Here is a 27,529-nt window from a genome sequence, read left to right as displayed (position 1 = left end):
GGAAAAAAAGCATAAGTGAAGAAATTAGGAGGCCTGTGTCTTCCATCTAAATGTGCCACTAAGGTGGATGGACCTAGAGTCTGTCATACAGAGGTGAAGTAAGTCAGAAAGAGAAAAAAAAATACTGTATGTTAACACATATATATGGAATCTAAAAAAAAAAAAAGGTTATGAAGAACCTAGGGGCAGGACAGGAATAAAGACACAGATGTAGAGAATGGACTTGAGGACACGGGGAGGGGGAAGAGTAAGCTGTGACAAAGTGAGAGAGTGGCATGGACATATATACACTACCAAACGTAAAACAGATAGCTAGTGGGAAGCAGCCGCAAAGCACAGGGAGATCAACTTGGTGCTTTGTGACCACCTAGAGGGGTGGGATAGGGAGGGTGGGAGGGAGGGAGATGCAAGAGGGAAGAGATATGGGAACATATGTATATGTATAGCTGATTCACTTTGTTATAAAGCAGAAACGAACATGTCATGGTAAAGCAATTATATGCCAATAAAGATGTTAAAAATTAACTAAATAAATAAATACATGTGTCACTAGTTCATCTTTCTGGCCTTTATCTCAGTTTATCTTGAAAATGAGAGAACTAGAAGAAGTGAATTTTACCACACTGATCTGAAATGTCATGCTTCAGTGCTAGTTTGTCAAATCTAGGTGTGTATAAATACACATATATTTGGCCTGCAGGAGTTAATTTCATTGATTCTAACAAGGATTCCTTTAAACTCTGTAGGCAGAGGATCGACAAAATAAAGATGAAAGGTACAGAATGTTATTGTTTATCCCTGATAGCAAATATGCAGAACATACATTAGAGAACTGCTTTCAAAAGGTCTATGAGCATTGTTTGAACACACACACACACACACACACACACACACACACACACACACACACACATCCATGACAATGAAAGAACATGGTGTCCAGTTTTGGTATGTAAATGGGATCACAGCCTGAACTGCATCACAAGGGCAGGAATTTGGCAGCAAGAGACACATCAAGTGGCATCACGCCCATGCTGAGCTTTAAAGGCTCTCAGGACATTATAGGAGAGAGTGCTGACACCAAAACTTATTTTTTTCTTTGTAATCATTGAGCTCTTTTGCATTAAGCTATCTAGCCTCAGAAACATCAATGCAGGACAAATGTAGTTCTATCCATTCCAGAACACTCTTCTTCCATAGAGGATATTTCTTGCCTTAAAAATGATCAAAAAATGCTTATGAACTGGAATCTGATATTTACAAGTAGCTTCCTACAAAGTAATATGAAGACCATCAAGAGAGAAAAGTTGGCAGGGGGATAAGTTAGATCTAACTAGTACTTGATTTTTTTAAAAAATCCATTTGATATATTATTTTCCCCTTCAAGACAATGCAAACTGGATATACGTAATCATTTCCTTCAGTTTCTTTCCTTAATGCTTTGGTAATCCATAAAGGCTAATTTCCCCACGTAATATGGTTCTATCAAATGATTCCACTTTCCAAACCAAAGGAACTCTAAGCCAGGACTAACTTTGTATTTTCATCATGTTGATAGGCAGGAACAAGCTGAAAAAGTGGAAAGTCACACTGCAGCATATTTTTCCTATTAAGGGATTTAGGGAAATAGACCAGAGTGATAAACAGCCATCAGGAATAAAGAAGTTACTTCCTAATCAGAAAGTCAATTCAGGGGAGCAGCTCATAGAATCGAAGTAATAGAGCAGGTGGTACACTTCAGGATGGCTGGTCATGCCCCTGCCATTTCAGTCACACTCAAAAGTTGTCAACAGTATCATCTTTGAGCCGTGTGTGTGTGTATTTTTGTGGGTATATGAGTCATGTTTGTGTGTGGATGAATTCATGTGTCAGTGAACAACATTTAGGAGTGAAACGAAGAATGAATACAACTGATTTATTTGGAAGCAGGGAACATGTTTCAAAATTTGTATCCCACCCCCTATACCCATGATGCCTTAGGCACAAAATATTTACATTTAAGTGCGTTTCTGAATAGGTGAATGCATACAGTGGGAATGAATGAATAAAATAAGAAGGTCAATTAAACAAGATAACTATAATCCAATGGGAGATTTCCCTTGGACTTAAATAAGCTCAACACTCTCAGGAGGGCAAGAATGGGAGCTAAAAATAAAGCTATGTTTCATCTGAGCCTTATCACACTCCAGCCCGGCATAAATCACTAGACAATAGCCATGTACTTGGCGTACTTCCGTCTTATATCACTAAGGTATTAACACATTCAGTAATCAACTGCATGGCTCCCTTCCTGTGGTGCAACTTCGACAGGCAATTAGGAAAACTGCGAAGGCTAATAATTCACTAAGCATCATATATGGAATTCTACAGATATAGTGGGAATGAAGAAATACTCCAGAGGTTGATGCCCGCCCCAGATCAGAATGATGTTCAGAGAAGCTCAGTTTTATAAGAATTTTGAGCATCCAGAGGACAGCTCTTCCTTACCAAAATAAAGTAAAATTGAAGAATTTTATTTGTATCACTCAGAGATTAAATTACATGAGTACTTAGGCTCATGTAATGTGTTTTCAGATGACGCTTAAGGGCAGTGTGAACTTTGTCAAGTTGCTTAATTTCTTTGAACATTTCCTCTTCTGTTAAAATGTGGCTAAGAAAAAAAAATGTGGATAATCACGTCTCCTTCTCTGAGTTAGGGCGAACATAAAATGGAATGAGGTGTGTGAACAAACTTGATGGGTATCTAATAGAGCAGGATCTCTGTCAATGTGTTTCTTCTTTCCTAAATTTCTCATTTTAAGTCTGGGAGACAGGCTGTGGAGAACTGTCCACATTTAATTCACTTCAACAAATAAATAAAAAAATCATAATCACAGCCTGATGTTTTATTGCTCAAATCACAGCCTATTACCCCATCACCTCTTCCCACCCCTACCTGTCTACACCCAGGGCATAGAGACCACGTACAAATTCTCTCCTAAACTCTTCCCATGAGAAACTCTACCAACCACACAACCATAACTGCCTGATCACTTAACTTTCTCTATAATGTTCTAGCATAGGGAAGAATGGAAAATGTGAGAAAGAAGAAAATAGGGAGCAGGAAGGAGGGATGGATTAGATGAAGTGGAAAATTTCAGATTCCAAGGAGACCTCCTCAATGGCTTCCACCTGCCCCACCTATGTAGTAACTCTAAGCCTAAATAACGTGCATCAGGAATTGTGAGCTTATGAAAGGATCCAAGTGTCAGCCTAAGTGTCAATGCCCATCTTCACCCCACAGCCCCGCTCCTCACGGTGAGATGGACTAGCTCACATGACCCTGAATTATCACTATGATGTAGTGATAATTCAGTAGTGTAATTTGAATTTTCCAATCCCATTCCAAATTCAGGATCATGGGTTTAACAAGAAAGATGTTCCCTATGTTTTAAAAAAAAAGCATCCTATCAGAAAATCACAAAGTTAAGATTTTTATATGTAGTCTGATTATCTCTTTATTTTCCTATTTTAATTTATGTGAATTCATGTTTTATCACACAATCTTAAAAATGACAACCTTAAATGGTGTTCCCTGAGCCCCGGTATAGTTTTCTACTGACAACTCAGTGTTTATGACTCTGTAAATTCTCATGTCCAGCCCTGACCCTTCAGAGTCACGTATTCAACAGGCTGAAAAAAATGATCGGCTTTGGTTTGCCATTGGTCCTCTATGCCTGATATGTCTAGAAATGAATTTGACAATGTTCTTCTACATTCTCCATTTCAGTAAATGGCACCAACATTTACCCAGACAACCAGACTAGAAACCTGGTGACTACAGCTCTCCACTGCCTAAAACCATCCCTAGCATTGCCTTTAGAACAGAGTCTAGTTCAGCAGCAAGGTAAAAAGTCCTTCAGTCCTTATTTCTTGCTAGCTTTACCCTTTGTTACTTGTACATTCTGGTAATAACCAAATTGATTCTAGGCCCCTGCACAGATCTTATGCCTCTTTCCCCTCTGCCTGGGATGCCCGTCGCAGAACTGTACGTGCACAGTGATCCAAAAGCATCATGCGATGCATGTCACACATCACCACCTCTGTGAAGAGCCTCACCCTCCTAATTAAAATGTCAAACAAGCCCATGCCCCGAGATTCTCAACCCCTTTCTCTGCTCATTTTAGTCTATAGCACAATGGCCATGAAAATATATAGCACTGACCTACTATACATTTTGTTTGTTTTTTTGTCTCTCCAGGCCCACCAGGATATAAACTCCCCAAGGAGAGGACTTTTATCTGTTGTGTTCATTGCTACGTCCCCAGTATAAGTAAACATATGCATGAATATGCCAATCTCCCACACGATAGTATATTGAAATGTATGTTTATGTGGCAGTTTTCTTTGCTAAACAATAAATTTCTTAAGGTCAGAGCCTAGGCTTTTTTATATTTTAATCCCCTAATATCTCACACAGTGCCTATAGCATAATTAGCACTCAATCAATGTTATATTAAATTGAAGTTTAAGTTTAAACAAAGATTCATTCACTAAAGAAAGAACCTTTAGATTTCTTCATTCAGAGACCTTGTTAACATTTTGATTTTAGCTGTTAGTGGTGGAGCCTTCAGCAGGTTATGGAATTCCCTGAACCTCAGTTTCCCCAGTTGTAAAATGAGAATAAATATGTTCCCTATGTCATAGTCTTTTATGAAGAATAAATGCAAATCTGGGAAGTTCTTTACAGATTGTCTGGCATACAGAAGTCACTGAATAGTTGTTAGCTGTTTTATTCCCATGGTGTTGATAATGAGGATAATAAAGAACACTTACCCAGAATGAATAACAGAAAAACCTGGAAAGGGCACAGTCTTTGGTCCTTGCCTTTGGCATTGGACTGACCCCATTCCTGGGGTGGGACAGTAAAGACAGCGCCACCAACAACTGCACAGAGCCCTGGGATGGAACCACAAATGAAAGCTGCTGCCTTGTGAAGTGTCTTTTTGAGAATGTGGCCCCCACGAGCTACATGGTATACTTCAGTTTCTTTGGGTGTGTCCTGCCAAAGGACAAAATGTTTAGGAAATGTTTTAGGAAATTCTCCCAAGCACAAGGGATCATCAGAAGAGGGAAATTCTTCTGCAGTGGGAAGCTTTAGCAGCAGGCTCTCCTCAGCCAGGACAGAGAAGTCTTTGCAGTTGCATAATCATAATTAAATAGGGCAGCTCTTTCATCTCCCTTTGCTGGCAAACTTTCTGGAGACAAGCGGCATTTCCTCTCTATATCCCTGTACCAACCAAGCAGTCAAGCATAAAGACGTGTATACGCCCATGTCTCTGTCTTCTCGATTGTCCAATATAACCAGACTGAAAATGAGTAACTCTATTTTTGCTAAATGACACTTTTTCAGATAAATCTGACTGCCTGGTTTTTTTTTCCCCTTTGCACTATTAGAAATTCTGGCAGGATGTATTTTTTTTTCCTTTGCATTTAGATTACAACTCCATAATGTCAAGGATGTTTGTCTCCTTCACTGCTGGTACCAGTGGCCCAGAGGCCACTGGCAAATAGTATCGAGAGCCTGGAAAACAGTATCTGTTCCATAAAAATTCATGGAATAGAATTTTTTTTTTTTTTTTTTTTGCGGTACGCGGACCTCTCACCGTTGTGGCCTCTCCCGTTGCGGCGCACAGGCTCCAGACGCGCAGGCTCAGCGGCCATGGCTCATGGGACCAGCCGCTCCGCGGCATGTGGGATCTTCCCGGACCGGGGCACAAACCCGTGTCCCCTGCATCGGCAGGCAGACTCTCAACCACTGCACCACCAGGGAAGCCCGGAAGAGAATTTTTGAAACCACTAATTGATATTCAATTGTAGGCTGCACTGCAGAACAATTTTAGTCTATAAATCATACCAAAGAAGCAATGCATTAAACTACCCATGAGAACTATATTGTCCTGAGTCTTGTACTAAATTGATATGGCTGCCATAATGGTACCTCTCCTGTTCACGGTCAGGTCTGCTAGCTTTGTATTCTCACGGTTGAGTATTCAATACTTGGAGGTAACAGTTCTTCTTGGTGAGGAATTAGACTAATTTTCAGAGAGTGGGTGCATTTTCATCTCAGATCTTTGCCCAATGTGCGATTCCTCTAACAGTTTTCCACGTTGCTATTAGGAGCCCTATGGATACCGAATGCTTTAGAAGGCGCGTTCCATTCTTTTATGGTTTCTGTGAGAAGCCGAATAAATCTTGAAAATGGGGAAATGACTATTTTCTTATTTAAAAACAGGAGTTAGGCAAGCACTTACCAGAACAGAAGTCGTCAGAATATCTGTCATAGACAGCCTTGCAGTCCCTTTCATCACACTCACAGGTGTCCCCATGAATATCCCCCCAGTCTCCAGTCGGGTCAACATCATGGCAAGAACATTCACCACACACACAAATCCCTAGAGGGTAAAAATAATTTTAAATGGGTCTAGGGAAGAAAAATCATGAGAGAAAGCATCTTACACACTGCTCTTTTTTTTTCTGTTGTTACTTTATATTTGGAAAATATACGTATTCAGGAAAAATATTCTATAGAGGAAAACACCATCTAAAGTTAGCAGTAGAGATTCTTTAATAAAAGTTATTATCTATGTCTATACTTATGTGCGATCACAGGATGTGAAATGAGCACCGTGCTGGTTTGACTCAAAGATAATACCAACACAATTAACATAAGATGTAATCCTTGCTCTCAAGAAGCTTATAATTTATTTGATCAAAAAGACGCTAATGAAAAACAAACAAGCACCTAAAGTACTAATGTTTTGTAAACTAGGACATAAATATTGTAAGAGTTTGGGGAAGGGGAAATCAGTGTGGGCTGAAGTAATTAAGGTAGATGGCTTGGATAAGCATAGAGAACGGGAAATGTTCTAGGAGGACTGAAGGTAGAACAACTCAAGGAAAGTCAAGAAAGCAAGAATAAGCAAAGAAGGGTGGGAACGGTAGACCTGACTCATTGGAGCAGAAGGTGCATATTAGGAAGACTAAGAAGTCAGGTTGGCTGGATCAGATGAGCTCAGGTTATAGAGGACATTGGTGTAGGCAGAGAGATATAACTTTGGTCGTTGGGAGATTTGTATAGGAGAAATGCTTAGTTGTAAATCATATTAACTTTGTGTGAATTTTAGTAATCATCTTTAGGGTAACCAGTTAATCACTGTGAAAAAAAAAAGTTAAATCCCTTTCTTACCTCTTAGATCAAAGTAAATTCTAGCTAGCTTAAAGATTTAAGGATATAAAATAGAACCATAAAATATGAAATAAATTTATTTTTATTCAAAAGCCTCAAAGTAAATTATTTAAAGGAAAAAAGAAAAAGCTTTAAGGACATAAAAATCTAAAATTTGGGTTGGGGGCAAGACACCAGAAACAAACTAAAAGATAAAAACAGCTAAAACAAGTGGTCATATGTATGTAAAAGACAAAGCTACTTTCACAAACATATAAACAATTCTTATGAGTTCATATCTAAAGACAAATATGCCTACAGCAAAACAGACAAAGGCAAAGAACACCAATTGGAAATTCTGTGGAGAGAAGTTATGATGATAGATAAACATAAAAATGTTTACCACTCAAGCTACCATGATGAAGGGGTGAGGGACTTTTAAACAATAGTGAGTTAGAAATTATTTCAGACATACGATTGACAGAAATAAAAAAGATTGTTAGGATCAAGAGTTGGTGAAATGTCCAAAATGTCCAACTTTCTGGGTGGCAATTTCACAACATATACTTTTTAAATGTGTGTTACATATAACATAACAGCACACTTCAATTAATATATCTAAAGGAAAGGAAAAGTACACGTACAGGGATATTAAATATGGTGGTATTCATGTTATTGAAAAACCACTAGTGACCTAAATGTTCATCAATGGGGAATTCATGCAGTCATGGCCCATGCAGAGCTTATATATTAAAGGAAAATACAGGTGAATTAGCAGGATATATAATCAGATCTACTCTGCAAAAATTAAAGAGAGGACTTTTCTTTATAATTTTGGTCCCAAGGTCAGGCCTTTTGCTTTCCTTTCTCTCTATGTACAGAAACCTGGCGCATTTCACTCTTCCATGACAGCCTGTAAAAAAGATAAAGTTGGTTGTGTGCCCAGGATTTCATGTAAGCATTACCTATTAAAGTGTATCATTCATTTAGAGAAATGAAAAAAAAATAAGTTTCCAGCTTTCTAGATTTTTACTACTGTATAGAAGGAAATTGACCACTCACTGATATCTTCAAGTAGTCAGAAGAGTCCAACATGGCTCTTTATCTACCAGTACAGCTGACAAAGGGAAAAAGAACAAGTATTTGCAAGGATTTTCCTAAAAGTGTTTAAAACTATTTGATTTGATATCAAACGCTTAGTTAACTCGCGTTAAATTATGTTAGCAATACTAATATATTTTTTAAATTCCTGCTTAAAGTCACTCTCAATTCCACATGGCTATATTTTGTTCAATATCACATTTTTATTATTGCATATAAAAGTTAAATGACTCCATATCAATTCTGTATCGCAACACAGGCCTTCAATTTACTCATAATTAAGATGAGAGTTTTTTTTGGAATGCTCTCCGGATAATTAGATGCTCATGCTGTAAATGGTTCTGTTAGTCAAGAGACATTCAACAGAAATATCTACAAGAATTGCCTTTTCCCTGTACTATGCCATTTCTGGATGGCTGCCAAAGAAATTACAGTCCCTGTGTTAACTATCTGTTCAGTGAAGCTGAAAGTATGACAGCAACTTTCTTATCTTTCTGCTTTCTGCCCAATAAAAAATAAGAAAGAGAAGCTTGTTGGTATAGGAAATGTTGATTTACATAAAACACTATAAAAGATGACTTCCACATGGAAGGAAATATAGAGAAACGCTGGGTTAATAATTAAAGAGGTTTGTTTTTTTCCCAATTACATAGTAACGAGTATGAAAGACACACCTCTGTTACTGCAGACTCTGCCATCTGGAGATGTGCATCTTCGCTTGCTCTCCCAGGGGGTGATGTCACACTGGAATTCACATTTATCTCCATGCCAACCAGCCTGGCAGTAACAGTTTCCACAGTAACACTTTCCGTGGCCTTTACCCAAAATGAATTTTATACGGTGAGGAAAAAAGCAACTTTTAAAAGCAGAATTAACTTTCTACCTCTTGGTGATCATTTTTGCCTTTGGAAATAATCCACCTGCTCCACAGCCCTTGCTTAAAATAATCATATTATATAGTTTGCCCCCAAAACATCATAGGTGTGCCTATACCTACCTAATTACACACATAAAGCAAGTCAAGGCGTCCTCTAATTTGTCCTAGCCAAGTGGCTGATTAAAATGACAGAATTTTAAAGAAATGGCATGAAAGACTGTGCAAGTCTATTATGTTCCGATCTCAGATGTGTACATCAAACTCAAATGTATATAAGCATTCACTCTGAGAGCATTTCTTGATATTTGAAATGAACCATTGAGAAAGCAATGGTGCATACTTCCTTGGATGCACATTATTAATGGCCATTGCTTAAACCAGAGAAAATATTTCATCTTTTCATTCAACTGTGTCCTGCAAGCTGTTGTGTCTTACCACATGGAAAAGAGGTTTTCAGCTAAATCAGTGTTTAGTAGTCATTTAAACTACTAATTACAAAGAAAATACCACGGACCCTTGGCCTTACAATCAAATTCCCCTCCTATCTATCAAGAGGGTACAAATGCTAGGTAAGGACAGCCCATCATTTTGTGTCCAGATGCCTCCACACAATTTCAGCTCCCTCCATGCTGTAAACTGTTACCCTGCTTGTTTGTACTTATGTCCAAACAATCTGTAATGAACAGTCACCTCATCGCTTCCTGCACCCATGTCCAGCAATCCTACAAATTCCCAAAAGATGACAATACCTTTTATCCCAAATCACTTTTTATATCCTCCCTTTTTGTAGTTATGCCACCCAACCATGAATGTATGTCCTTGTTCTTGCAAATCTGATGAAAACCAGGGCCATTTTGGTTTTTAGTCTATTCTTTCTGGTTTATAGGAATTTATGTTTTATCAGAGTCTATGGCTAAAGTCTTTGTTCTTGCCTCTCTCTTCTCCAACAGTCATCATCCCAGAGGGCCATGGGAAACTAATTGTGAGGCTATTTTTCTTTCTAAACACTATGGCATATCTGGCCAATGGCAAGAGTGTCAGTAGGGCCTGAGACACTCACATATGAAGGGAGAAATACAGTAGAATATTCTGGTCTCATGACATTCTTGTCTCTCAGATGAAACTTCCTGCCAGCAAGCATACATGAGAGAGACAGAGCGAGAGATGAAGAGAAAGTGCTATAGCGAGATAGAGAGAAAGAGACAGGGACCCAAGCATACCATGCCATGTTTTCTGTCTAAATGAGCTGTAATCGGGGTATCCACAGAAAACCTCTTTTTAAGCTAATAGACAATGATCATTTCTACAGCAAATTTTAATTTGTTCACTTAAGCAGACATAAAGGCTATCAAATGATTTCATCAATAATAAAATATTAAAGCTATACTTTTTTTTATAAACTTCAAAATATCTCTATATGTATACACACACAAAAAAATCACATTCCAGTATTACATCACAAGCCTTAGGAACTTGAGGATTACACTGGAAGAAAGCAAGACAACTTTTCCTAGGAGTCAGGTTTTTTTTTTTTAAACTTCAAAAAGTAGAATTTCTGCTATAATCTCAGAAATCTTCAGAAATTTATTCCTCTGTCATTGTAGGAAATTTATTTAAGATGCTACCTATGTAAGGCTTACCATGAGATTAACAAATGATCATAAATCTTCATTCTTCAAACTCAAATTCTTTGTATGTTTATAAAATTCAGCATTGAATTGGGGTTTTACTAAAAAATCACTGAGGTAGAGGCAACTAGGATTACTAGGATAAATCATGTAAGGTTATACTGTATGCAGATATAGGTGGAAAATTAAGCAGATATATTCATAGCTCAAATGAAAATACTGTAATAAGACATGTCTGAATAATTGAGATAAAATATAAGCCTCAGGACAATACACACTCCAGACAAGGAGCATCATTCTCTGCTTTGTGCAAACTAATGGTGTAAGAAAATCTGCTTTTGAATTGCTCCATTATTGGGCTGTAGGATCACCTCTCAACAGATTGGTTTTATGTGAATGACACACGGAAAAATCTAGAATCCCAGTCAAGGTCATCCCCAGAGGCTGTTTACTGGAGTGCTAAGTATCTGTGGTCAGAGACTTTGCACCATGAAATTGCTTTAGCCTCGAACCAACGGAAATAATGAGTGGAAAGCTTGAGAGTTAAACATTTCCTGTTGTTTCCAGTTCAATGTTTATATTTACACATGCAAATGGACTTTGCTTTGGTGGTGTGCATCAGAAAACACTGACTCCACACATGTTCCCTTCCTCTTTTTTGATCTGTAATAATTGGAAATAAGATATCAGGACAAACACATAATATCTGTGGGTAGACTTATCTAATTTTTCTAATTATTTTGGAATGAGCCCTTTAGCAGAATTGTCTGAGCAGCATCCAGCTTAGGTCACTGGCTTGAAAAATGAAGGTTCGTGTTTGTTGGTTTTATCTTGGTTGGTTGTACAGCAAGGAAACCAGAGAGAAAAAACCAAGCTGACCTAAAATAAGAGCATCTGGATGACCACAGGAATTGAAGTCACAATTTGTTTTTGTAAACAAAAGGACAGCTTAGTGACACTGTATGGCCCTCTGGCTCCCCCTCGCCCCATTTGCTCCTGATCCTTGAAGGGAAAATACTCCTCTGATCACCCATCTGGTATGCACGATAGGATTCCATGCACGGAGTCTTTTCAGATTTCAATGAAAGAAGCAATTACTGCCGGATAGAGAGATGAGGCCAGAGGTAACCAGGTTAAAATGTTTAATAACAGCAGAGAAGAATTTACCTAAACTGAAGGGATTCTCACTGCTGTTTACTTTCCTCTCCTGTGCCAGCACGACTGAAACTCTCTCTCTCTGGGCACAAGCTTGCATATAGGTAAGCAGAAGAGAAGGGCACTGCGGGTGGTGAGAAAGGCTTTTCTCACGGAGCTCCAAACTCCAGGGCAGTTCTCTATGGTGAGGGGTCAACAGCACAGTCTCTGGCATCAGACAGACAGGAGTCTAAATTCCATTCAACCCTGGTAAGTCATTCCAAATGCTGGTAAGTTACCCAATGAATGTGAAGTACTTATTGCAGTGCTTGACATTAGCAAGCACGCAATAATTGGTACAACAGAAAAATGGACTGAGGTCATGGTGGTCTGTAGAAACAATCATGAAAAAAGTTATCTGAGTGTGTGGTGGGGAGGGATAGATTCTAGGCTAATAATCCTATTGGCCTTCAATGTCCCCAATAGGACATGAGACTGTTCAAAGTTTTATGGTTCAGAACGGGAAAGACAATGCAATTAAAACATGCAATGGAGAGACTGGAATAAAAGAAGCAGAATAAAAGCAGTTACGGTGAGCAGAGAAGACAGAGTCCAGCTAGGACCACTACAGAACCATGCAGTTGGCCTGTCGCCATATTGATCTGGCTCTCCTTGGGGAACAATCTGATTTTGCATTTAAAAAGTACTAGTCTGCTCTAAATATCATATGATATCATTTATATGTGGAATCTAAAAAAATTATACAAATGAATTTATTTGCAAAACAGAAATAGATACACAGATATAGAAAACAAACATGTTTTACCACAGGGGATGGGATAAATTAGGAGTTTGGGATTAACAGATACCACACCACTGTATAAACAGATAAACAACAAGGACCTACTGTATAGCACAGGGAACTATATTTAATATCTTGCAATAACTATAATGGAAAAGAATCTGAAAAAGAATATACATATATATGTGTGTATATATATATATACACACACACATATATATATCTGAATCACTTTGCTGTACACCTGAAACTAACACAACATTGTAAATTAACTATACTTCAATAAATAATGGTTAAAGAATAAAATCTATAAAAAATTTTTAAGATGTACTAGTTAGCTCTGAATGCCTTAGTCTAACTTTCCCTATATGAAGTGTATTCCAAATAAACATAGGTTCAACTTAAATGAGTAAACTTAGCACAGAAATTCATAGAAATAAAAGTGCAATGAAATAGGTGAAAAACTCAAGTACTTTTATTAATTTCTGCAAAGTTAATATACATACCTCCACATATTTCTTCTGTTTCATCATCTATGCATTCTCTATCATCACACTCACAAAATTTACCATAAACGAGTCCATTTCCATCTGAATTATCACACTTACACCTGCCACAGTGACATGTACCTAAACCATTAAAACAGAGCAAAAATTATTTGTTAAGTGCATATAAATTATAATTAATGAATTTGAACCTATCTCTTTCATAGATAAAGCCAATTTAAATCAATTTAATATTCCAATTAGGTTTTACTGTGGGTATGATGAGATAATGACATTCTTTCTTGAGATTATTGTAGCCCAGCAGTTATGTTTTATAGTACACAGCTATTATGATTGACCTCTAATAGTTTCATGAATCTGACCTCCCCAAGAGCAGAGCTACTTTATACATGTCCATCTAATCAATGCATGAATGAGTATCTTCTAATTACACCTGGGTCTTAGGTGAACTAAAGCAGAAAATTCTAAGCTTTGTGAGAGAAGTAACCTTGCTTATCTTCCTCACCAGTTATTTATTCAATGCTTTGCACAATATTTGAACATATTATTTATATAATGAATATTTGTAGAATTCATTATCAAATGCATAAATGAAAACCTTAGGTGTCCCTAATAATTTCATACCCACAGTGTTAAACTGATAGCCATGTCATTATGACTATGGGACCAGAGTGGGTTTTCTTATGCATAGAGTCCTGGGACCTCACCAAAACCTCAGGGCAGCTCAGGGTGATACAGAGGCACTGGAGTCATCTAGTCTACCACACGCAACATACCCAGCCAAGTTTGAGGATTTGACTACAACCCCAAGAGTGATTTCACTGACAATAAAACAGCATTCAAAGGATATTGAGAAGTAGAATGTCCATTTGAGGAGCTTCCTTTTTAATGCCTATTTTTAACTTTTTAATCGATCATCACAGCAGTCACCATAGAGTAATTGAGACTTTGCCATTCACCAGTATCATCCTAGACTCTGGAAATGCAACAGGAGATGGATTCAGCCATAATCCTTCTCTTAAAGTTTTATATGAGTAAAAAACAATGTGATAAAATCAGGGGAGAAGTGCAAACTGCTGCAGAAACACATAATAAGGGGATTTAACTGAGACCTGGTAGTCAAAGATAGAGTCCCTGGGGAATGGCTCTTAAACTGAGAACTGAAAGCAAAGTAAAAATAATAGCTAAGAGAATTGAGAAGGTGAAAAAGCCCACTTCCAGCAAGAAACAACAGCAAAGGCTTTGAGGTAAAAGAGGGAATAAGGGAAAAAAGAAAAAGACAGCTGGCGTATAGCAGAAAATAAAGTGGAAAATGTCATGAAAGGAAAAAGGCAACTAAAGATGCAGTTTACGGAAGTCTAAGAGGTCACATTAAAGATTTCCAACTTGAATCAAGCAGAAAAATGAGAAGCCATTGAAATATTTTCAACAAGGGAGTCATGTGATCAAGTATTCATTCCCACCCTGTTACTCTGGTTGTCATATGGAGAATGAACTGAAATGAGGCCAAGTGGATATGAGGGAATGTTAGTTCATTAGTCTGCAGGAAAGAAAATAGAGGCTGACCCAGGTCATGGCTGTGAGTTTAGAAAAAAGCAAACACACGTGGTGATATTTTCAGGAGAAAGAAAAGATGACTCGGTGACTGGGTCTGAGAGGTAAAGGATGGGAAGGAACCAAAGATGATACTATGGATATTTGAAATATGGATATTTGAAATGAGCTACTGGATACTGGCAATTCTGTATGTGGTGTACCAGAAAGAGCACAGATTTAGGACTGAGGTAGATTTGCAGGCATATCCAGGTCTTAATCCCCACTAGCTATACATATCTGAGGTCATTACTTTTATCTTTAACTGAGGTCATTACTTTTATCTCTAACTCTCAAATTCCTTATCTGCTCTTCTTCACAGAGCTGCTGTGTGGATCAAGTGATAAATAGATCACCCAGTCATCTATCTAAAAATGCTACTGTGTCTAGCACACTGTAGACTTTCAGAAAATGTTGGGTTCTTTGTCATCTCCCATTAAGACATCGAGTGTATCAGCCATATTCCCAAATATTTTCTCCAGACACATTTTATATTTATGGATCCCACCACTTCCTGGTTCCATACTCTCTGCATGATTCTGTTACACAGGTCACTTGTGATTTGCTATTCTCTGTAAGTGTTCTTTCTCTCACAGTCACATATAAATGGTGATTCTGCAGAATTTGAGCTTGCTATTTTTCTTCCTTGAGAATACTTGTGTGAATTTTACTTCCATTAAACTTCTTTTTATAAACGAAGTTTATAAAATAGTTTATAAACTTTTATAAACTTTGTTTTATAAACTATTTTAATTTATAAAAGGTCATTTCCAATCTAACACTACAATTCATGGTATTGCGTCATCTCATTTTGTTCTCTAATTATCACCCGTCTTTTTCATTTTCACATTTATTTATGCTGTCTTTCAACCATCCACGTATCCATTCATTAAATTTTCTCATTGCTTTATTATATTATTGGTGAAGTCATAAGTGCTATAAAAGATAATAAGATGGATAAAATTAAAACTAAGTAAATCATAGACCAAGAAGAAAGAGCAAGGTGATTGATAATTTTTACATATACATATATCTATATGAAACCAGATGACGCAAAGGCATTTGCAACAGATTTGTGACAAATGCTATAAAGATAGTATAAACCTCAGTCTGGCTCTGTGAAGGAGGAAAGGCACAGTAGGGGAGTAAGTTCTTGAGTTGGCACTTGATGTATAGATAGAATTTCAACAAGTGGAGATGGAGAAAAAAACTTGTGATGTTGAAGAAAGAGCCTGGGCTAAGGAATAGGGATGGAGGATTTAACAGAGAAGAGTCTGGCTTTAGTTTGGAAAAAAGGGTAGGCTAAAGGCAGACAGTATAGGATCAAGATTATTGGTCAAGAATTTTAGGATTTATCTGTTGGAAGACCAGGAGCCCTTCATGGGTAGGGAAAGAGGTGCAACATAGTTAGGGCTACGTATGCAGTCATTGTTTTCAGGAAAGATGGGAAGGAACAGCCTCTGCCTCTGAATTCTACAACTTCTCACTGACGTCCCCCACAGGCTGGCTCACTCCAATCCACACATCTGAACTGTTCCTGGGTGATGCAGGAAGTTTACAACAGTTCAGAGACTTCCTGTCTTACTCATCAAGTAGAATTCACAACTGAGGCTCCAAGATACGGCATATGGAAGCCCAGGCAAAAGTGCCAGACTCGCGTGCTCATGCTGTGTCATCCTGCATCTCTTTCTTGGTTGCCAGTTAACTCAGTCTCTAGGATTGGTCTTCTGTTTTATGCTAGATTATTTTAGCTCTGACTTTTCATTCTGCCTAATATAGCTGCCTCTTTCTAGGCTGACTCCCTGTCTTGAACACCAGCATATACTCCTGATGCAATGGTGCTGGAGCTTTGCTTTGCTCTGCAGACTGTGCCTTGCCATTCTGCGCCCCTACGGAGTCAACTTCTGGAACTCCTTTAGTCCCCAGCTCCATCTCCATCTCCCCCTGCCCTTCAGTCTTCTGCCCATTCCATACACCTCCTCTTCCCCTTCTGTTCCAAGCTGCTTCCTGCAAATCACACTGCGATATGAGTGGGAAAGATTAGTATAGAGAGCTCAGACACTAATGCAGTTTGGGGGCAGTGGTCCTGAACTAGGCTGGTAGAAGTAGGCATTAAAAGAAAGCTATGTGACAGCAAGATCCCCAAAGTAAACCTGAAAGGCTTAGAAACTGAGAAGAGAGTAAGAGACAGAAAAAAAGATTGTGCCGCCTGTGGAAACTGTCTAAAGACACATTAAAGGATGTCGAAGAGATATGACAGCCAGACGTAACACTGCCCCTAGACTGGATCCTATACAGAGGTGGTCGCAGTGATGTAAAGGGCATTGTTGGGTCAATTGACATAATTGGAATATGGACAGTAAGATTACATAAAAGTATTGTATCCATGTTAAAAAAATAGAGGTAGAGATATCTTAGAAACGTATTTTATATCTTATCCAATGTGTTTCATCATCTATTGAAACAATTCTGTAAATTTTCTCCTTTAAGATGTGTTGATGTGGTGAATCATGCATTTAGATTCCTTAACATTGAAACATCTTCGGATTCCTAAACTAACCCCTATGTGGTTATAATGTGTTATTAAAAAGAAAAAAAATCCTGGATTTGAAAACCAATCAATCAATCAATCAATTAATCCATCCATCAATCTGAAAATAGAGTACAAAGAAACAAAACTGAAATTGATTTCAAGTCTTATTACTGAAAGAAGTTTGGAAAGCATGAAGTTTTCAAAACAAAAGAGGCTATATGGTGAGTGTGTGTGTGTGTGTGTGTGTGTGTGTGTGTGTTTAGAGGGTGTCATGAACCGGAAGTAGAGAAATTCTACTGAGACGAAAAGAAATTCTACTGAGACGAAAAGAAAAAAGGAAGTGCTGGAGAGAAGCCAGGAGAGTATTCAGTGAACACAGAAAGTAACCTGACCTTTAGCACTTTCGTCACGGTCCCCAGCTGCTCCACTCAAAGCTTGCCTTGGCAGTAGACCTGATTGCTATTAGCAAAACACCCTACTGCACTGAATCTACACAGAGCAACTCCTGTCAATCAAAGACTGTGGAAAGCTCCCAGCTCTGAGTGCAGAAGGACTCTACCAACAATGGGAGCTTCAGGGGGGAAGATACTCATTTATGTAGTCAAACCCTGGCCTTCAGCATGCAGAGCAAGAGGCTCACACCCCTGGATCTATGTAAGAACTACCCAGAGAACTTTTATAAAAAACCACTATAGTCCATATCAGACCCCAAAGCAATTAAATCAGAGCCTCCAGTGTAGGACAGGAGCATTCTCAAGTTCAACCAGGGCTGAGAAAAAACTGACTTTGAGGTTCTACGTGCCCAACTGTTAAAAGAGTATTTAATTATAGTAACACTGGCTGAACACCATTGAAACCAAAACCACAGTTGTTGTGTTTTATATGATTTTGGTAATTAATTTTAACAGCTCCTCTGTAAATTTCTAAGAAATATTTTTAAATGACGTCTACCAGATATACAAATATTTTAGTCAAACAAAAATCTTGCTATCACTATATTCTGCAATGGTTTTCACATCCAGGGCATTGGAAATCCCCATTAGATTTGAAGAGTTTGGTTCTTTTTGATGCCAAGGTATAAATTCAAAGCACCCTTGATCTGTAACAGAAGATAATTAAGTAAGTTTATACAAATCCTTTTTAAAAGGATTAATCCAGCATTCAAAATCATGGCTCACAATTTACCTAAAATGTTGTCAGGGTGTTGCTTCCAGTGACTATCCTACTTGAAGAAGGCATTTGGAACAGCTGGAGAGCATCAGACTTGCCAGTCTCAGCAAGAGGACATTTTTCCCAATTGATTTATCTGAATTTCACTTCAAAAAACTATGCTCAAAAGCAGTCCCACTCGGAGGTTCAACATTTCTCAACGCCTACATATTTCCATTAAAATTATTTCATTTAAGAATTCTCAGGGCATGGAATTCTTACCTGCATTAGAGCAGATGATATCTTGAGAATTCTTGCACATTTGGTTGCTCTGTTTCTTTGTCAGGTCACAGGTCTTTGGGTACTGGCAAGCGTCCCCAGACCATCCTCCATCACATCTGCACTTTCCACAGTCACACGTACCGTGGCCTGAGAATTTAACAACATCCCGTTAGACTCAAATTCTTTTCCAAAGGAAACCATTACTGTAACTAAGGATCTTAAGAGTGATGTTGGTTCTGCACCGAGCTATAATCAGTTCAAACACAGGTAAACGACAGTGACTGAGGGGTAATCCTATTTATATACCATATAATGAAGTATGTGGATTTTATTTTCATAATCAACTTCGATATATCATTCTAAAAACATTCACTTAACTCACAGAGACATTAGGATAGATAATAAACCAGAGGTCTGAAAAACCACATGCTCAGAAAATTTAGCACTTAAAGGAGTCCACCTAGCATCGGCATATTTAAGACACAAAAGCCCCGTAAAAACAATTTCCATTTAACTGCATTTTATAACACATGAAATTCCACTAAACTAAACATTGGCCTTATATTTATTTGAATTTTATATGTAATAAAATTGTATAGCTATATTAAATACCACCTTGGGATAAGATTGACATGAAAAATAAGTATATATTTTGTTTCTTGATGGGGTAATCTGGTTCAAGAGTCAAAAGGATAAGAGCCATATTCATCTACTGCCACAAAAATTTCTCAACCTTCCATGCTCTCAAATCAACATTTTGCTGTTTTTATTGTTGTGGTTATTAATTTTATTAAGTCCTGCTTGAAGAATCCTGCTAATGTTTTATTGACTACATATTAGAAAGAAGTACAAAACACATACAAGCCTTGGTCTTTGCCCTCAAGGAACTTACAAACTGAAAAGTTGAGGTTAATATGCAAAGAGAATTGTGTTATCTTCAGCCAGAAATGTTTGTTGGACCTTATATTAAGTTGAGGGAGGTAGTCTACAACCTATAGAAATAAGAGGGGAAAGATTTTCTACACTTCCTTGACTTTTAACTGGGCCTTGGAAGGTGAGTAGAGTTTGAATGGGTTACAGAGAGAAAATTCTTGTATTATTCAAGGTAACAGTACTACGTCTTAATGGCTGAAATTCATAGCCACAGTGGAATGGAATCATTGATCTCAGGCCAACAATCATTCGAGGTGGCAGCCAAAATCCACATGATGAAATCCAGATGGCCGGTCAGAATGAATGGCTCAGAGGCCTGCCATTTGGGCATGCCTGGCAGAGCCTGGATCTGTGATTGGCTATGACTTTAAAACTCCCCTGCATGGGGCCCAGTCCATGTAAGTGTTTCTATTCCTGTTGCATTTTTCGAATTAATTATTCTATTTTACAAACAAAATCTTGCCTGCACCCTAATTGCGATTCATTTTATCAAGTGCACATTATTCTGTCAAATTGATTGTATCATCTTGCATTCCTGTCTGGTCCTACATGATATTGTCAATCTCAGCCAACTTGGTATCATTTACAAGCATAAGTGATCTCTCCTGCCAACCATCCAGTCTATTTATAAAAGGATTAAGCCAAATTCTTGAGGTGGCTAAGCCTCTTTTGGTGAATTAAGTATCTCAGTAACTGTAACGATTCTTTAATAATATTAGTGTATTAGGTTAAACCACATGAAGTAGCCACTTCTATAAGTTAAATGTCAGTCATGGTTCATCCCAATAAAAAAGCTCCGTATCAACTGCAAAGAAAATAAAAATGCTTTAGAAGAAAATGAAGTATCTAGAATAAAAGAATACTCAGTGCTTCTTCTATATTGGATAGAACATCTTAAACTCCAAACTAAGGTATATATGACAGAGGTGGGTAATGGTTTGTGGGTCAAAGGTTACAGATTTTTGAAATGGAGGGAGATTTGGAAAAATAAGGAAAATGTACACAGATGATAGGGAAAGACTCATTCATCCCACAATGACCGAATGAAGCATCAGTAGAAGCCATAGTTTAGGTGCTTACAACCGAAAGTTAGTCCATGGAGGTCCAGTTTCAGAAACTTCTTCCATAAAAGGTTCTATGATAAAATAAACATGGAAAGAGACATGCTATATTCTTCTCTTAGTATGCCATGATATATATCAGCACACTGAAGCCCGTCAGAGGTCCTTTCATGAAAAAGCTATTTAACTTTATGTAGCATATACAATTTTTTTGATTAGGGGGCCCTTTTTCCTTACAACTTATACTAATATCTTGGGTACACACTGTGTCAGGTAATGTGTTTTCAGCTTTTCCTGTAGCATCTGATTGGAGGCAAAGATGACAGACAATGTAGGACAGGGTCCTCTGCCTTTATGTTCTTTCTAATCTTCATGCCCAGTAGGGCCTTCTTGATTCACTTTCCTCCATTTAGGAAAGTAAATGAGAACCGATTTTTTTTTACCATCAAGAATTACCAAGTAATAGCCTGTACAACCTTATTTGGAGATAAATGTATAATTTTTTTTTAGAAAGAAAATAATCTTCTATTTCTACTCTTTATCCAAGGTTAATAAGAGCTTTGGCCAACCTCAGGGGATGAGGTTGCTGTATTATCCAAGCAAGGTAATCTCCATTACAGTGTCAATAACATGGCTTCGGCAAACATCTCGTTTTGCAAAATAATTTATCCACTGTGAATTAGTTTGCTACGGCTACCATCCAACGTACCATAAACTGAATGGCTTAAAACAACAGAAATTTTCTCTCTCCCAGCTCTGAAGCCCCAAAACCTGAAATCAAGGTGTCTGCAGATCCATTCTTCCTGGAGCATCTGAGCAAGAAATTCTTCCATGCCTCTCTCCTACCTACGGATGGTTGCCTGTGATTTTGGTGCTCGTTAGCTGTGAAAGCTTTCCAGGCTCTGCTTCTGTCTTCACGTGGCTTTTTTCTCTGTGTGTCTGTGTCTTCACATCTTTCTTCTTACGAGTGCACCAGTCATTGGTGCCCATCCTACTCCCGTAGAGGCTCATCTTAATTACACCTTCAAAGACTCTCTTCCCAAATGTCATATTGACAAGCACCTGGTGGTGGGATTTCACCCATCTTTTAGGGGCACACAATTTAAACCTGAACAGCTGCAGACAGTAGGCCCTGATTAGCCTCTTTCCTGCTGTGTAGTCATGGACGAGATGGGATCATTTTTCTCTCTTAGATATGCAAATAAATGGGCTAGAGCTGGCAGCAAGCCCCCTCCTCCCCGTTTCTATCCTACACAGGGAGGGCCTGAGAATTCCCACAGACAGCCCAGCCCAGGTCCACATGTGCTTCCACAGCTCTGCCAGCCCCTCCCCTGCCCTGCTCCTCCTGCGGTGGCTGCTCCCTGACCACCAGCCCAGCCTCAGGACATCTGCACTGCCACTGACTGGGGGGAAAGCCACAGCAGGCTCTGGAAGAGATTTGGGGACCTTCAGGGTAGAAGGTCCTGGGTCCCAGGCACCTCAGCCTAGGGGAGCAGAGGTGGCAGGGCCCAGGGCTCCAGGTGGCAATGTCCCCTTGGCCTCTCGGGCATCCCACCCCACTCCACCTTGGGAAAGGATGGCAGAGGAGGACCACAGCAGAACCCCTCCTGTTGTCCAGGTCGAAGGGTGGCCCTTGCCCAGGGCAATATGAAGTCCTAACCAGCAGAACATCCACCGTTCCCAGCTGTCTAGACCACTCCACTTCTGGCTCTTCTACAGATAACTCTGTTTCCACAACTACAAAATACCGTCTTAAAACGAACCATCCAACATCCCTGAGAATAAATCTGTTGCCCTTCAAATATGTTCTCAAGGAGTCAAGAGAAAACAAACACACAAAACAAGAATGTGAGAGAAATGCCAGAACCACCCCCCACAAAGCAATAAGGATGAAAAAGCCAAAGGCTATTCGCATTGCTCCCAGGGCTGTGAGTAGTGTCGCCAGTCGCCAGAAAGGGAAGACAAGTCACGGTGGAGGGTAAAGTCCAGTAGTTTAGTCTCCTTTTTGGGTAAGAATATGGAGGCCTGGTCAGCTGGCTCCAGTGCTTCCGAGGTGAGCTAAAGCCTTGACCACCACTAAGCAAGGAAGGGCATTCCAACAGAGACAGAATAGAGTGGGGTTTGTGACTCTTAAATAAACAATGCAACTGCAGCACTGCCACCACTACTCCGTGATCCCTTTTACCTGGGTAATGCAGACACTCATCTATTCCACTCGGAGTGATGATAAGATACACTAGTGTACGGTGGAAGAGAAGTTGATGCTTTTTTTAAAAATGAAAACAAACTGTTTCCAATTGGAAATACTTTACCAGTATTGAAGAACTTTTAAAAATCAATTAGCCATTTGCATATACCAATGAAAAGTAATAGCACCTTTCTTTGCCAAACGAACAAACAAAAAAAAGCTGAAGGGGACGGCACTTAACTCTCCTCCAAGTCTACTGATACTATGGATGCAAATAAACTGCCAAAATTAACATGCCTATTGGATTAGCTATATGTTTTTGGCTTCAAGTCTTTTTGAAGTCTTAAAAAGGTAGATAGATAGATAGATAATAGATAAATGTAGACATAGGTAGGCATAGGTATAGGATAAATGGATAAAGAAGCTATAGTGTATATATATATAATATATATGTGTATATATATTATATATATATAGTGTATATATATAATGGAATACTATTCAGCCATAAGAAAGAAGGAAATCCTGCCACTTGGGACACATGAATGAAACTTGAGGGCATTATGCTAAGTGAAATAAGTCAGATGGAGAAAGACAAATACTGTATAATTTCACAACCAACCAACCAAACAAGCATAAAAACCAAACTCATAAAAAAAGAGATCAGATTTGTAGTTAACACAGAGGCGGGAATAGGAGGGGAACTGGATGAAGGTGGTCAAAAGGTACAAACTTGCAGTTATACAATAAATAAGTACTAGGTATGTCATGTACAACACAATGACTATAGTTAATATACATACAAATATACTGTATAGCATATTCCAACGTTAAGAGAGTAAACCCTAAGAGTTCTCATCACAAGGAGAAAAAAACTTTTTCTTCTTTTTTTTTGTATCTATATGAGATGACAGAGGTTAACTAAAGTTATTGTGGTTATTATTCTGGAATATATGTACATTATTATGCTGTACACCTTAAGCTTACACAGCGCTGTATGTCAACTGTATCTTAATAAAGCTGGAAACAAATCGTGATGATTAATTATTATTCCATGATTACTACGACAACAATCTTATTATCTAGAGGAAGAGGATGTTAAAAAGTGATTCTCTCTGGATGTCAGATAAGCTAGGTATTCCACTGCTAGAGCCACACGGTAACCCTGAAATAGATATTTTAATCTGAGCACTCAGTTGGCCCTGCAAATCTATTTGGTTTGGTCAAATAAGTTAACTCCCAAGACCTGCATTGTCTTATTGTCCAGTGGATTCAAACAAGCTCATTTAATAACAGACACACTCAATTTTTCTCCTGTTCTTTCTGAGCCATTATAGATCTCCCAGCCTCTCTTGGTATAAGAAACTAAAGAACAATGCCACATCTAAAATTCTAAGACAAGGATCCCTTAGCTAACTTTACAATTATTTCATGACTTGCAATACAAACTTGACCGTTTTCAAGACAGAGGTACAAGTCCCTATTTTGCTTCTCAGGCTAATGACAAACTGACTTCTTAGATATTTCTGTTTCCCATTTCTGAGAACATTACTATGTGAATGATGGAAGAATTCTGTGTAGAAGAGAGTTTTGCCCCAGAAATGGAAAGATCTGGGCTCTAGTCCTGCCTGGATGCTAATCCACCACGTAACCTTGATCAGGAAAATGGAAAAGAAGAGAGGAAAGGAAAACTAACAATTGCTGGTTTGCAGGTAGAGTGATAAGTACTTTATACAGGCTAGTCTTTGCCATAAGAAGCCAGCGAGACAGATTTTTGTTTTTCCGTTTTACAAATAGGAGGAGCAAAGGGTAATTAGCTCGCTCAAGGTCACACAGTTTATTAGCTGAAAAGCTGTGTTTTTCCTGTTACAGCCAACATTATCCATTTAGTTGCAACGCAGTAAACGTGAGAACACCCGCTTGCTCTAGGAAAAGTGGTACCAGTAAAATCTATGGATTAGTGGCTTGATGACACTGTTTCCTTTTGTAACTCACATGCTCAGAACTGGATTACTCAATACACGTTGAAAGAATTCTAACAGTAAAATTATCAGATTTCACTATTTAAAATTAAATAATGCTAAAGATGGCAGATAGAAGAATTAGGAATCTAGTTATCTAATTTCTCTAGACCTCAGGGTGCTGATCTGCAAAATTAAGAAATTGGACTAATAACCCCAAGATTCCTTTCATCTTGAAAATTCCATACTATAGCCTCAATCATTTTCTTTTTCTTACAACAAACCAAAGTAGTTCCTTCAAATGGGGCATTCAACATATTAAATCAGGGTGGTAGTGGTGGATATTGTTACCAAATCTTGTTTGCTACTGAAAACAATCATGGAACAAAATCTTGTTTGTTATTCAAAGTACCCATAAAAATACCACAGATTATCCTGATATGTTTATTTTTAAAGTGGGTTTGGGTTGAATACTGCTACAATTGGGGGATTTAACATTAGAATTCTGGTAACCTGAGACAATTATAAAACATAAAATATAAATTATAGCAAATCAAGACACAATGTTTTAGCTGAATCTTAGGTGGCAAATTTCATAAAGTCAAACCTATAATATCATATTCAGGCAAGAATTATACAAACACACTCAGACACAAGCACTAGCTTGGAAATTCAGGAAACCTAGGTGTTCATACAGATTCTGCCATAGTTGGTCTTGTGACCTTCAACAGGTGAGTTAATCCTCAAACTTTTCGGACTCAATTTTTTTTTTTTGGTCTGGTAAGTTAAACATGTACATAAACTCAGTATTTCTCGAGGGTTGCAGAGTATCTGTCTTTAAGTGGGAATGATTAGAACTGTCTTCTCTGCCGTTTCATCCACACTTCTCGAGAAGCTCGTGTTCCCTACTCTGCCCCATAATTAGAGCATGTGCTGTATTTCTCAGATGTCCTGAGAAGGAAAAGAGAGAGAGGAAAGACAATTGGACCAGATGATGGAATCTTTCAGTCCTCTATTCCTCCAGCTCCCAGTTCTACAAGTTTATTCATCAGACATCTTTACAGAGATTCCTTCATTTCCTTCTGTGAAAGAAAAATAAAAGGAGCCCTCACTTCCTTTGGTTTCTGTCTTGGTCTTTTGTCCTGTCTTGGGGTATTTTATTCAAGGGTGTCTCTTCATCTCAAATACACCAAATGACAGAAGCCACTCAAGCCTTAGACACAATATCCATCAACAGTATTTCTTAGCTGATGGAAATGAACTTAATCGAACTGGAATCTAAGAATCTCAGAATATTGTAACCAGACTAGGAGACCAAAAGTGACTGTAATCTCCTCAGTTTTACTAAGAACAAAATGAAACTCCCTGTTCACCATCACCTCCTCCTCATTATAGATAAATATGTATGTCAAGGAATCTGGTCAATGGAGATATGTGTATATGTATGTCTGTGTATATGTATGTATGTGTTTATTAATACACATATATGTGTGTATGTATATTTATATACAAGACTTAGCAAGACTCTAAACTTTGTCTTTTAATGTGGTTACCAAGAGCACTGGATGATTGGAGGGTCATTTATCAGCATCCCTCTCAATGTCGAGATTCTTTTTTCAGAACTCTGTGCATGTGTTGGGCTTCCCTGGTGGCGCAGTGGTTGAGAGTCCGCCTGCCAATGCAGGGGACACGGGTTCGAGCCCTGGTCCGGGAAGATCCCACATGCCGCGGAGCAACTAAGCCCATGCGCCACAACTACTGAGCCCACGTGCCGCATCCACTGAGGCCCGTGCGCTCTAGGGCCCGTGCTCCGCGACAAGAGAAGCCCGTGCACCGCAAAGAGGAGTAGCCCCCGCTCACCGCAGCTAGAGAAAGCCTGCGCGCAGCAACGAAGACCCAACACAGCCAAAAAGTAATAAAATGAAAATAAATAAATTTATAAAAAATACTATATCAATAAAAATAATATGTTTTTTAAAAAAAGAACTTTGTGTATCTCTGACAAATATTAATAATATGCTCCATCTGGTTACGTTAGCCTTCTTCATCTCAAGCTGTGCTGGTTGTCTGAAGAGCAAACTCTGTTTATGCCCTTACGGCTCACAGCCAACATGGGGATGCTCTGTGTCCTCCAGAGGGCTGTGTAATGCCCTCCTGTGACAGACTGCCTAGGTTCAAGTCCCACGTCCAGAACTTGCTAGCTGGGTAAGCTTGGGCAAATACTTAGGCTTTTCATTAGTTTCCTAGGTTTGTGACAAAGTACCACAAACTGGGTGACTCCCAACAATAGAAACTTACTGTCCTCATGATTCTGGAGGCTGGAAGTCCCAAATCAAGGTGTTGGCTTGGGACTGACATGTACACACTGCTATATTTAAAATAAAATGCATTTCAATGGGAAAAAAAAAAGTGTCAGCTGGGTCATGGACTTTGAGATTCTGTGTACAATACTTCCTCGTCTCTTCCTAGTTTCTGGTGGGGCTGGCAGTCCTTGGAGTCCCTTGGCTTGCAGCTGCATCCCTGCAACCTCTGCCTCTGCCATCACATGGCCCTCTCCCCCCTGTGCCTGTGTCT

At 38.6% G+C, this 27,529-nt stretch overlaps 1 protein-coding gene across 2 annotated transcripts in view; it reads right to left on the bottom strand.

Annotated features, from left to right (window-relative positions):
- The window catches only part of ITGBL1 (integrin subunit beta like 1), a gene marked incomplete at both ends in the record, with an annotated part of 215,289 nt that overhangs the window by 98,519 nt on the left and 89,241 nt on the right, over positions 1-27,529 (bottom strand). Inside the window, 4 exons of one of the 2 annotated variants that reach the window (XM_082859496.1) lie at positions 6,294-6,434; positions 8,983-9,123; positions 13,256-13,378; positions 18,813-18,959. In XM_082859496.1, coding sequence (XP_082715622.1) covers positions 6,294-6,434; positions 8,983-9,123; positions 13,256-13,378; positions 18,813-18,959 — 552 coding nt within the window. The remainder of the gene's footprint in view (positions 1-6,293; positions 6,435-8,982; positions 9,124-13,255; positions 13,379-18,812; positions 18,960-27,529) is intronic. The other variant, XM_082859497.1, reaches the window with a different exon arrangement.

Source organism: Leucopleurus acutus (genome assembly GCF_964270905.1).
Source record: "Leucopleurus acutus genome assembly, chromosome: 18".
Taxonomy (NCBI): Eukaryota; Metazoa; Chordata; class Mammalia; order Artiodactyla; family Delphinidae; genus Leucopleurus; species Leucopleurus acutus.
Note: the sequence above shows the minus strand (reverse complement) of the source record. Positions and strands in the feature narration are given on the sequence as shown.